This window comes from Ictidomys tridecemlineatus, chromosome 5 (assembly GCF_052094955.1).
Source record: "Ictidomys tridecemlineatus isolate mIctTri1 chromosome 5, mIctTri1.hap1, whole genome shotgun sequence".
NCBI classification, from domain to species: domain Eukaryota; kingdom Metazoa; phylum Chordata; class Mammalia; order Rodentia; family Sciuridae; genus Ictidomys; species Ictidomys tridecemlineatus.
The window spans coordinates 175160802-175172381 of NC_135481.1; the positions used below are offsets into that span (position 1 = coordinate 175160802).

At 45.1% G+C, this 11580-nt stretch overlaps 1 protein-coding gene across 1 annotated transcript; it reads right to left on the reverse strand.

Annotated features, from left to right (window-relative positions):
- Positions 1 to 2862: 2862 nt before the first annotated feature.
- Defb132 (defensin beta 132) lies at positions 2863 to 4360 on the reverse strand. The gene is made up of 3 exons (XM_005320639.2): positions 4303 to 4360; positions 3873 to 3989; positions 2863 to 3103 (listed from the first exon to the last, which is right to left on the reverse strand). Exons 1-3 carry the CDS (start codon positions 4358 to 4360, stop codon positions 2910 to 2912), a joined length of 369 nt encoding a protein of 122 aa, XP_005320696.1. The 3' UTR covers positions 2863 to 2909.
- Positions 4361 to 11580: the final 7220 nt, after the last annotated feature.

An 11580-nucleotide genomic window follows, 5' to 3' on the forward strand; every position in this document is an offset into this window, starting at 1 on the left:
GAATATCTATGAAAGGGGACAGTACTCATAAATCAAAAGGAAAAAACTAGTGATATGTGCCACAAGATGGATGACTTTCAAAATGTTAAGTTTTGACATAAAGAAGTTTAATTTGGGGGCTGGGTTGTCTCAGTGGTAGAGTGCTTGCCCAGCGCGTGTGAGGCACTGGGTTTGATCCTCATCACCAGATAAAAATAAATGAATAAAAACAAGGTATTGTGCCCATCTGCAACTTAAAGAAAAAGAAGTTTAATTTTACAATTTAATGAGTTTATAATTTATTATGAATTAATCAAATTATGAATCAAAATATGAATATTGCCTTTATTGCCATATTTATTTATTTATTCTAATTTCTTTTATATGACAGCAGAATGCACTACAATTCATATTACACATATAGAGCACAATGTTTCATATCTCTGGTTGTACATAGAGTCACACCATTCTGTCTTTATACATGTACTTAGGGTGATGATGTCCATCTCATTCCACCGTCTTTCCTACCCCCATGCCCCCTCCTTCCCCTCCCACCCCTCTGCCCTATCTAAAGTTCATCTAATCCTCCCATGCTCCCCCTGCCAACCCCCACTATGAATCAGCCCTCTTATATCAAAGAAAACACTCAGCATTTGGTTTTTTGGGATTGGCTAACTTCACTTTGCATGATATTCTTCAGCTCCACCCATTTACCTGCAAATACCATGATTTTATTCTCTTTTATGACTTTTTTTTGTTGTTGTTGAACTTTTTTCATATATTTATTGGTCAATTGTATATCATCTTCTGAGAGGTGTCTGTTCAGTTCTTAGCCCATTTATTGCCATATTATATGTCTTTATTGCCATATTTATTAAGAATGTTCTTGCTCCCAAATTAAATATTTAACTCTAATCGGGAATTAATTTTGGTTGATGATATGAGGTTTGGAAGCAGTGTTAAAATTTTTTTTGGTATGATAGTTAGATTCCATAACTGCCTTAAATTATTTAGGCCTGACATCATTTGTTCTTGGTTAGAACACAAAATATTATATGAAATTAACAAGCATTGATTTGTAAGAAGAAATTTATGTATGACCATCTTTCCAATCAAATAAAAAAGTGATAAATTGGGGGGCTGGGTACATGCTCAGTTGGTAGAGTACTTGCCATGCATGCACAAGGCCCTGGATTTAATCCACAGCACCATACACACAAAATAAAATCATAATTTTTATGAGTTTATTGCATCATATAAAGAGACAATTTTGACATAATATCAACCACAGTACAAGCTCAATTTTTTTTTTTTTGGTACCAGGGATTGACCCCAAGGGCACTTAACCACTGAGCCACATCCCCAGTCTTTTTTATTTTTTATTTTGAGGCGGGGTCTTGCTAAGTTGCTTAGAGACTCTCTAAGTTGCTGGGGCTGGCTTTGAACCTGTGATCTGCCTGCCTCAACCTCCTGAGCCTTGGGATTACAGGTGTGCACCTCTGCCTGGCACAAGTTTAATTTTGAATAATTTCCAGTCTGCACCATGATTCTGTAAGCATTTCCATTTGTGTACAATTGTGCATTATTAGTTTGTAATATTTTATTATTTTCCCCATTTTCTCTGAGTGGTGTCTATTTTAAATAACATGAAATTGAATATCTTTGTGCCCATAAACTTTTGTTTCTTTCAAATAATTTATGATGGAGAGAGTCCAGGAGTAATGTCCAATGCCCACTGGACTCAACAAATAGAAGTTAGCTCTTTGCACTTGGGACACAGATTTCCATTCGGACCTGCCAGTGTTCCCCTGGGGGTGGCCGTCCGTCAGCAGCATCACTCAGCCTGGCTCTCAGGGTGCCTTTCCAGCGCTGGGTCTCTGTTGTCTTATTCCCCAGAGGGCTCATGGCAGTCAGTGTCCCTGACCTGCCATGCGTTCACGTCCTGCCGCTGTGTCTCCATCCCTGCATTCTGCCACCGTCATGGGGTGTGCTGCTCACAGCTCCCTTCAAGAGAACCTGCTGAGGGGGTAGGTGGCAGGCTCTCGGGCCACACTCCCTGGTCTATGGCAGCATTACCCATGGGCTCCTCCTGGCTGAAGGCTGAACCCAGTGGGAGAGAAGAGCCTGCCCTTCCCAGGCTGGGCCCAAGTCCTGCGAGGGGCAAGCCTTGCTTCGGGTCTTTCTATCAGCCTGGCAGAGACCTTTGTTGGAACTGAGGCTCAGCCACAGCCCAGCCCTTTTTATTTCGCGACACGGTCTTGCTCAGGTGCCCAGCCTGCCTTGGGAACTCCAGTCCTACTGTGCCACCTCTGGAGTCGCTGGGATTCCAGGCGTGTGCGCTGCTGACCCAGGTTAGCGGTCTCCTGACAACTGCAGTGTCGGCCTCCTCCTGTCCCATCCTCCTTCTGTCCCTCCCTGGCTCTCTTTTTAATAGCTATCAATCAGGCCAGCACAGAGGTCAGAAGTCTCTCTGGGCTTCCTCCTTCTCCCTCTGGCCTTTGTCCATCATGGGCATTCCCCGCTCCACAGCCCCCTTCCCCAATTACATTTTTTTTTTTTTTTGCAAATTGAATTATTTTTGCAAGTCTGATTCTGCTTTGACGTTGGCTCTTTGGAGAATCCAACGGACAGATACTCTGTGGCTGAGTCCTCGTGATGGTTGTTCTTTTTTCTTTTTCTAATATTCTTCAGTTGTCGGTGGGTCTTTTATTTATTTCTATTGGTGCTGAGGAGGGAACCCAGGGCCTCGCACATGCCAGGCAAGCGCTCTGCCACTGAGTCACAGCTCCGGCCCAGCAATGGTTAATGACAGTGACGAACGAGACCCGAGCTTTGGCGTTGGTCATCCATCGAAGGTCCAGAAGGAGGTGGCCTTGGCTATTTCTCAACGCTGGGTGGGGAAATGTGAGATGTGGCCATGACAGTGGCCGTTACTGGGGCAGTGTCGTAGCTGGTCGTTGATTCCTGGGTTTTATGGTGTTTTTGATGTTTGAGGACTTGGGTAGAGACCCGTAGGGTGACACCACAGGCTCTGGCAGGAAGTTGCTTAGGACGCAGCACTGTTTGTACCTGTCACACATGAACATCGTTTGCTCCTTCTTGTGGCAATACAGCCTGCAGTGTCCTGGGAGAGCACGCCCACATCTTGTCCTGCCCCCGTGTGCTGTTTGGGTGAGAAAGAGACAAAGAAGTCAAGATTAGGAGCTGCATGGGGATGGGGAGGGGTCTGGGCTGGGAGCATTTTGTTGGCTATTTATTCTGAGATGTGTGCTTAGGACAACAGGCAAATGGAATACTATGCAGTCATTAAAAATGTGACAACAATGTAAGGATGCAATGTGTTTTTCCAGACTTGGCAAAGACATGAAGAGGAGATGGAGTCTCCCTTGATTGATGGCCTCTGGGAACTCCAAGGAGGCTCTTACTCTTTGCCTGTTTCACACCTTTGAAGCCCCTAAGTCCTCTTGGGGTGGTAATTTGATACCACAGAAGAGGAGGTACAGGTGCACACAGGAGGGGAGCCAGGTTTTCACTGTGCAGAAGAGCTTGAACACTCCAAAGGGGGAGCGGGGGCTCTTCTTACCCTTCTGCTCCCCTTTTATGGGCTTTTGCCTTGTTATCAGGGGATCTAAAACAGTAAATGTCCGTCAACCCTGGGGATGAAGGAGGTCAAACCATTCTCTAAAAGGGATAGAGGGGAAATAATGGCTTGCATTCCCACACTGGGGACGCACCAGGCTCACCTTCTGGTAAAATCTCAGGGCTTTGGCTTCCATCGGCTCTCGGCACCAGCCCCCTCCGACTCTCTTCCTTCCCCGCCCTTGCCTGACCCTCCTCTGGCCCCATCCCCCATTCCCTCCTGCCCCAGGGCTCACCCTGAGCACCTGGCTCACCATCCCCTGGACACACGCCCTCTGGGGGTCTGCTTCCTGCCCTCCCGCCAGCCCTCTGTGGGGCCTGGGGATAGGACTCGAAGTCTTCCAGGCTCAACTTCAACTCAGCTCTGATCTCTAAGATGAAAAAGGTGAAGGAAGAAGCCTGAAAAAGAGTCTTAGGAGTTTAAAAACTCACCCAAGGTGAAAGAGAGAGATGTGGACCAGGTTGAGGCTCCGTCATGGTAGAACAGGGGAGTTTTGGCAGGGGGTCCTATAGGGCGGTGCTGGGGAGAAGCATGGAGACCAGTGGTGACGTCGGGGGCTCCCTAGTTTACACTGGAACTCGGTGGGAGAGCCCTGCCTCCTCCTGACCTGGCCATGTGTCACCGGAGCAACCAGGTGTGCTGGTGGTCCTGACCCCGCTCTCCTTCCCCCCTACCCAGTTTACCTGGGGCCATCTGGGCCAGGAATCCAAGGGCGGCAAGGACCAGGAGTGGGAGCTTCATGGCTGACAGCGTAGCTGGGAGCAGGTGGTAGTGCAGCGAGCCGGGCCCTCTGTGCAATGTGCCCGGAGCTAAGGCCTTTATAAGAACCACCTGATACCAGGGTGCTGGGCAGAGGACCAGAGAGAGTTCTCTGTCACCTGGGGCAGTCCAATTAGATCAGAAGGTCAACTGGACGGGAGGCTGGGTTGACTTTTTGAGCACCTGTGTTCTAGGCTGTTCTGAGGGGCAGATGTGGAACAGAGGGTGTCAGTGCTCCTCTTAGACACTGGGCTCCACAGATAGTGCTGGTGGGGCCACCGGAAGCCACCGCTCTCCTGTGCTGGGGCTCAGGTGTTAATCGGCTTTTCTTTTGTAGAGCAATTTGGCAATATATGTCGGAAGTCTTAAAATACGCTTTCCTTTGGCCTCAGAAGTTGTTCCTTGGACCCTTGTTCAATGGGAATAATTGGAGAAGTACCTAAAGAGGTTGATTTCAACATTATTCACAAGAGCAGAAAACTAAAGGCAACCTAAGTGATGACAAAACACAGATCTCATTCTACATAGAAAATGTAAGAGAAGCCAGGAGTGGTGGCAGACGCCTGTAATCCCGGCGGCTCGGGAGGCTGAGGCAGGAGGATCGTGAGTTCAAACCCAGCCTCAGCAACTTAGCGAGGCACTTAGCAACTCAGTAAGACGCTGTCTCTAAATAAAATATAGAAAAGGGCTGGGGATGTGGCTCGGTGGTTAGGCACTCCTGGGTTCAATCCTCAGTACCAAAAAAAAAAAAAAAAGTAAGATTAAAAAGAACACCATGCAGTCATTAAAAGTAACAGAAAAATGTGGGCTACAAAATATACACCTAGTATGAGTTAATCTTTGAAAAAGAAATGTGCCTACAAACATGTATGTATGCATATGTCTGTCTGTCTGTGTAAATCGTCTTGAGTGTTCAGAAAGTCAAGGGTCACATGTGGAAGCTAGAGAGGAAAAAGGAGAAGGAAGGTGGGTGGGTGGGGGATTGAATGAAAACTGAAGGGAGATCAGTAGAGGAGAGGAGAGGGAGGAGGGGGAGGGAGGAGGGAGGGAGAGGGAGGAGGGGGAGGGAGGAGGGAGGGGGAGGGAAGAGAGGAGAGGGAGGAGGGGGAGGGAGGAGGGAGGGAGAGGGAGGAGGGGGAGGGAGGAGGGGGAGGGAGGAGGGGGAGGGAGGAGGGAGGGGGAGGGAGGAGGGGGAGGGAGGAGGGAGGGAGCTACATTAGCCAAATTACATTGTTCTGTTGTGTGCATGTGTGACACGTAGCAGAGAATTCTACCATTATGCACAATGACAATGCACCAATAAAAATTTTGGAAAAAAACTCTTTTGAGTTTTGGGCGAAAGCTTGTGTGTACTTTCATGATTAGGAAAAAAAAAAGAGAAGATATTTATTTCTTTAATTAATTAATTTCTTTGTTCTAATCAGTTATGCCTGACAGCAGAATGCTCTTGGCTTCATTGTACACAAAAAGAAGCTATTTCCATAGCAAACTTTTGGTTTGAGTTTTAATGTGAGTACTCTTGCTTTCTGAGTTTTGCATTTTCCTCTAGAGTTCAAGGTTTCTGAGACAGTTTGCCATCTCCACGTTCCTCTCAAGAAATATTCTGCTTCTTTCCCTCCATGGTGTGTTTTTGAGCTTGTTTTCCATCCTGGTTCTGGTTTCCCTGGATCCTGTGTTCTTCCCGGGGTGGAAGGGGATGGTCCCCGGAGCCCTGGCACTGCCTGTCCCCAGTACAGCAGAAATTCTAGCATCTGCCTTTTTCTGATCTCAAAGACCCAGGACTCAGTGAGAACATGTTCCAAGACTCGAGGAGGTGCTTAAATTTGTAAATATTTCTTGAGTTTTCTTCAGTTAAATATTGGAAGTGATACCCTGCCATACCTGCATCCCCTTCCAGCCCTTGGTAACCCTGTAGCCATGGAATCAAAGGCTTCGTGTTCCTGTGCATTTCTTCCCCACGTGTCTTCTTGTCCCTCACTTGTTAAGCAAACACAGCACTTCATTTTTTCTTGTTTTCACTCAGCACAAATTTCATCATTAATTTGAGCCACAACAATTTTTCCAACCCCTTGAAAAAGGTCTTCCCATTTGGAAATTAAAATTTTCAACAAGTTGCACAATTCATAGTGTACAATATCCTTTACCAGCTTTCCCCAGATCTACCTATTGTTATCATTTTATCTTTTTTTTGCTTCATTATTTGCTCCCCTTTATGTCTATATTTATCTTTCATTTTGTTTTTGTGGTGCTGGGGATTGAACCCAGGGCCTTGTGCACGCAAGACAAGTACTCTACTAACTGAGCTATATCCCCAGCCCTACATTTATCTTTTTTAAAAATATATATATATATTTTTAGTTTTAGGTGGACACAATATCTTTATTTTTTATTTTTATGTGGTGTTGAGGATCGAATCCAGCACCCCATGCATGCCAGGAGAGTGTGCTACTGCTTGAGCCGCATCCCCAGCCTATATTTATCTTTATACATTTTTTTCAGTACTGGGGATTAAACCCAGGGGTGCTCTACCACTGAGCTATATCCCCAGATCTTTTTATTTTGAGAAAGGGCCTCATTAGGTTGCCCCTAGGCTGGCCTTGAACTTGGGATCCTCCTTCCTCAGCCTCCAAAGTAGCTGGGACTGCAGGTGTGCCTCACCGCGCCTGGCTCTTTCTATATCTTTATAAACCTTTTATCTCTGGAGCAGTTGAGCTTAAATTATATGGTCTTCTATTACTAAATAATTCAGTGTGCATTTTCTTATAGTAGGGGGATTTTCACGTGCAGTGACACTACAGTTACCAATGTCACATGTAAAAATGTGGAGTGGAATTTTAGCCTTATGACTGGCACCTAGAGGGTTGGAGAGCCATGGTCATCCGTGCAGAGGAGTGTCAGTAACACAGACCTGGTGTGTGTGCACACGTGTGTGTGTGTTTGGAGCAAGCTCTGGACCTACTGCCACAAACTCCAACTTTCTTTTTTTAAATTGAGACTTAGCAGATTTTCTTGAATAAGTGTGTCTCCATTTGTCACATACTTTTAAGAAACTCCAGAACTTTAAGAGTTGTTTTGAATTAATTGGCTACTTAAAAATATCTAGAGGAGACGGACAAGATGGCAGAATAGAGGAGGTGGCCTTCCTGGTTGCTCCGTGGCATAAAAATATCTAGAAGAGAGGATTTGGGATGTTCCCAAAACACAGCCCTCCCACCACACCAAGGATTTTTACCTGAGGTGATAGACACGCAGTTACCCTGATCCATCATTACATATTGTATTTATGTATCAACATGTCACACTGTGTCCCATAAATATGTACAATAACTATAGGTCAATTAAAAATAAAAAGAGCTGCAGGGTAGCTCAGTGGTGGAGCACTTGCCTAGCATGCATGAGACCCTGGGTTTGATCCCTAGCAAAACAAGTATATGCGCGTGCACACGCACGCACACACACACACACACACACACACACACACACACACACACGCATACACAAGAATTGTGTGTGGGAGGAGACCTTCTTGCACAGCTATTCTGGAAGTGCTGCCTCTTTGCAGGGCTTTATTTGCTATTTTCGAGTTCACTGCTCTTGCTGTGAAGACCTGCAGAACTTACTGCTGTTTTTCAGGTCTTATTGCCTAACCTGGGGGTTCTGCAGCTCCAGGATATGTCAGAATTATCCAGAAGATCACTAGGCCTCCATTCCCAGAATTTCTAATCCAGTGGCTCAAGGGTGGGCATGGGAATTGATGTTTCTAAAAATTCTCCAGGTAAGAACACTCAACACGAGATCTACCTCCTTAACACATTTTAAGTGTGCAGTACTGTCGCCAGCAGCCACGGGCTGTGTGTGTGAGCTATGCACACTTGAGCACAGGAGGGGACTAGGCTGACTCTGACTGGGCTGTGGGACGTAGGTGTCCTTTGCCCTCGCTCTGCCTAGGATCCCTCGCAGCACCTGAGATGGGTGTGGCCTTCCCAGATGCCAGTCAATCTGCTGGCCACAGCCATCACCAAGCAACCCCCTTGCCTCATTTGGGTTCCCCTCAATAAATAGGAGGGTTTCAGGTGAGCTCTCTCTCTCTTTTCGGCCTCCCTTGCCTCCTTTGTGGAAACTGAGGTCGAAGAGCCGTCACTGAACCCCCAAAAGGTATTTTCTGCCTCTGTGTGGTTATGTAGCAGCCAGCCCAGTTCACCTGGAGTGACCCTGACCGATTGAGTACAATACTGTGGACCATGGGTATGATGTGGCGTGCCAGGTCTCTAGGACTTACTCTGCTCGGGTAACTGAAACTTGATGTCCATTGATCCGTCTTCTCATGTCAACTGTTCTCACCATAATAATAATAAGGCTGCATGAGAACAGCACCCCCGCCCACACTGAGACTGGTAGCCCCGCCAGAGAACTCACATCTGGCCTTTTTAACCCATTATCCAGGTGAGATGGACCAAATCATGACGTCATTGATTTCCTTATCTGTTGAGATGATGCTCATGTTGCATACATTCTATTTTATCTTATGAAAATTAAAAAGAGAAAAACAATGGGCAAATTTTTTTTGTTTTTTTTTTTTCTCATATAACTCCATTGACTTTCCCCTTGTTGGATTTTCCCTCATTTGAATCCCAGATATGATCAGATTTCTCCTATGTATTTTATGGGTATCTTGAGGGGCTACGTCTCTTAGAAAAAATATACCCTGAAGGAGCCCTCGCATGTCACGGGTGGGGTTGTAGGTGGGTGCAACCACCGTGGAAAACAGCATGGAGATTCCTCCAGAAAGTAAAACAGAACCGTTGTACGACCCAGAAATCTCTCTTCTGGGTATATACCCCGAGGAAATGAGATCGCCATGTTCACTCCACATTACATAACCAAGATATGCAAACAACCAACGAGTCCAGGATGAAAGAAAAAGAAGCTATGGATATAGCACCCACAGTGGAATACTATTCAGCTTTAAAAATGGAGGTCTTGCCTTTCACCAAAACGTGGATAGACCTAGTGGACGTTATGCTAAGTGAGATGAGCCAGACACGGAAAAGAAAATACAGGGGGGGTGGGTGGGGGGGCATGGGGGCTGGGGAGGCCACCCCATCTTGAAGAGGATCCTCCATCGCCACAGATCGCGCGGGACCGCACCTCAGCCACCGCCGCAGGCTTCCGACTCCCCATATATCTTTTTAAAAATTATTTTTGCAGATTTTGGGGATCAATTTGGATAAGATCTGTAAGTTATGGTAGGTACATATGTCTCCTCAGTCTCTTAATCTTTGTCTCTGGGGTTTTTGGAGGTGAGCCAATACTGTGATTTAAATATCATCTCATGAAGGCAGCGAAATTTTATTCTAATGCTCCCCTTGAAGGTGCAAAGCCTTCTTCTGATTCCAGACACTTGGTCAGTCTGGCCCAACATTTACTCCCCTCAATGTTGTTCATTGAACATTGAAAAATTAATAAATCAAAGAAATAAAGAAAAGAAAAGGAAAGAAAACATTCGGGAACTATTTTATAAAAGGAAAAACAATTTGGAATACATGAAAAGTCGGATTGTTTTCTTCTGGTCTGCCTTCTTACCAGGAGTTTATCTCTTGGCTTTTGGATTTTGTCACTGGCGGGCTGTCAGCGCCAAGGTAGAGCCACAGGTTCACACTGTGAGGCAAGGGCAAGACTTTCTGGGAGAGGGAGCTTTCTAGAAATTCCATCTCTTTATATATATATATATTTATTTTTTAGTTATAGGTAGACACAATATTTTATTTTTACGCGGTGCTGAGGGTATCGAACCAAGTGCCTCTCACATGTGAGGCGAGCGCTCTGCCTCTGAGCCACAACCCCAGCCCTTAGAAATTCCATCTCATTGACTCTCATTTTTCTGATGGCTTTTCAAAAAATAACTTGGAAACTAACTCCCCTTCATGTTGGTTTGTATTTTTAGGTGGAGCGAGGCAAAGGATGGTGCTGTGTTGCAGAATTTTCTGATTGAATCCCTGTGGTGGTATTTAACAATCCTCAGGTGAGCTAGAGGCTTGGTTTATTTAGGGTTTGACTTTTTTTTTTCCTGGTTTTTAGGAAAACGTCTTTGAAGATGATGGTGTGTTAGGGGGTCAGATGTCTGTGATCTGAGTACCACTATTTGGGAGATGAGTGTTGGTAGCAAGGAATCTGGTTTTCTCAAGACCCACCATGAAGAAGACAGAGCGGGCAGCTCCTTCAGGCTCTCTCCCTGGGTTCAGGGGCTGGAGGGTTTTTATGGGGGAGGAAGGAGGCCTTGAGTCTGCAGCTGAAGCCGAGTTTTCCTTCATGCTTTGTCCTATTGGATTCCCACTTCCTGTGGCTCGTTCTACAGGGCGTGTTGCAAGGCCATCTCACCTCTGTGAATCCAAAGCTGAGGCTCTCAGAATTTAGGTTACGTGGGTGAGGACTCTCCTTAGATGTAGAACATCAGTCAAAGGAAGAGGATATCACAGGCTTAGGAAGGGAAGATGAAAGTAATCCTTCTAAGGATGACTTCTGGTGGAGACCCCCCTGGTACCCGATTTCTATCAAGAGGTACACATGTCTGATTTTTCCTTTTGCAGTAGATTTGGGCAACTATTAACGAGCACTGTCTAGATCCATTAAATTCATCAAAAGTTATGAAATGGTGATTTTTTTTTCCACTTCTTTTTTTAATGTATTTTTTTAGTTATCAATGGACTTTATTTATATGTGGTGCTGAGAATCGAACCCAGTGCCTCACACATGCTAGGCAAGCGCTCTACCACTGAGCCACCACCCCAGCCCTGATTTTTTAAATTCTATCATTCCTTCCTTACTCATTAGCTGAAAATTTTTCTGAAAAGTAAAACCCCCTCTTCAATAATTTGATTCCTCTGAGAGACTGGTTTTGCAAGAAAGCCAGGAGAGATCCTTTCTTTACCAGTTTTAAACATATTTAATATATTTCCATTAATTGTAGTTAATGTATATATATATATATATATATTTTTTCTAGTTCTATTGAGGTTTAGTTGACAAACAAGAATTGTGTATGTTTAAGGTGTGCAATGTGATGTTTTGATATATTGTCAAATGATTACCACTATCAAGCTAAGTAACATTAACAATCTTTAAAAGTCACTATTTTTGTGTGTGGCAAGAGCAGTTAATACCTGCTTTCTTAGCAGATTTCAAGTCTATAGTACAGTACTATT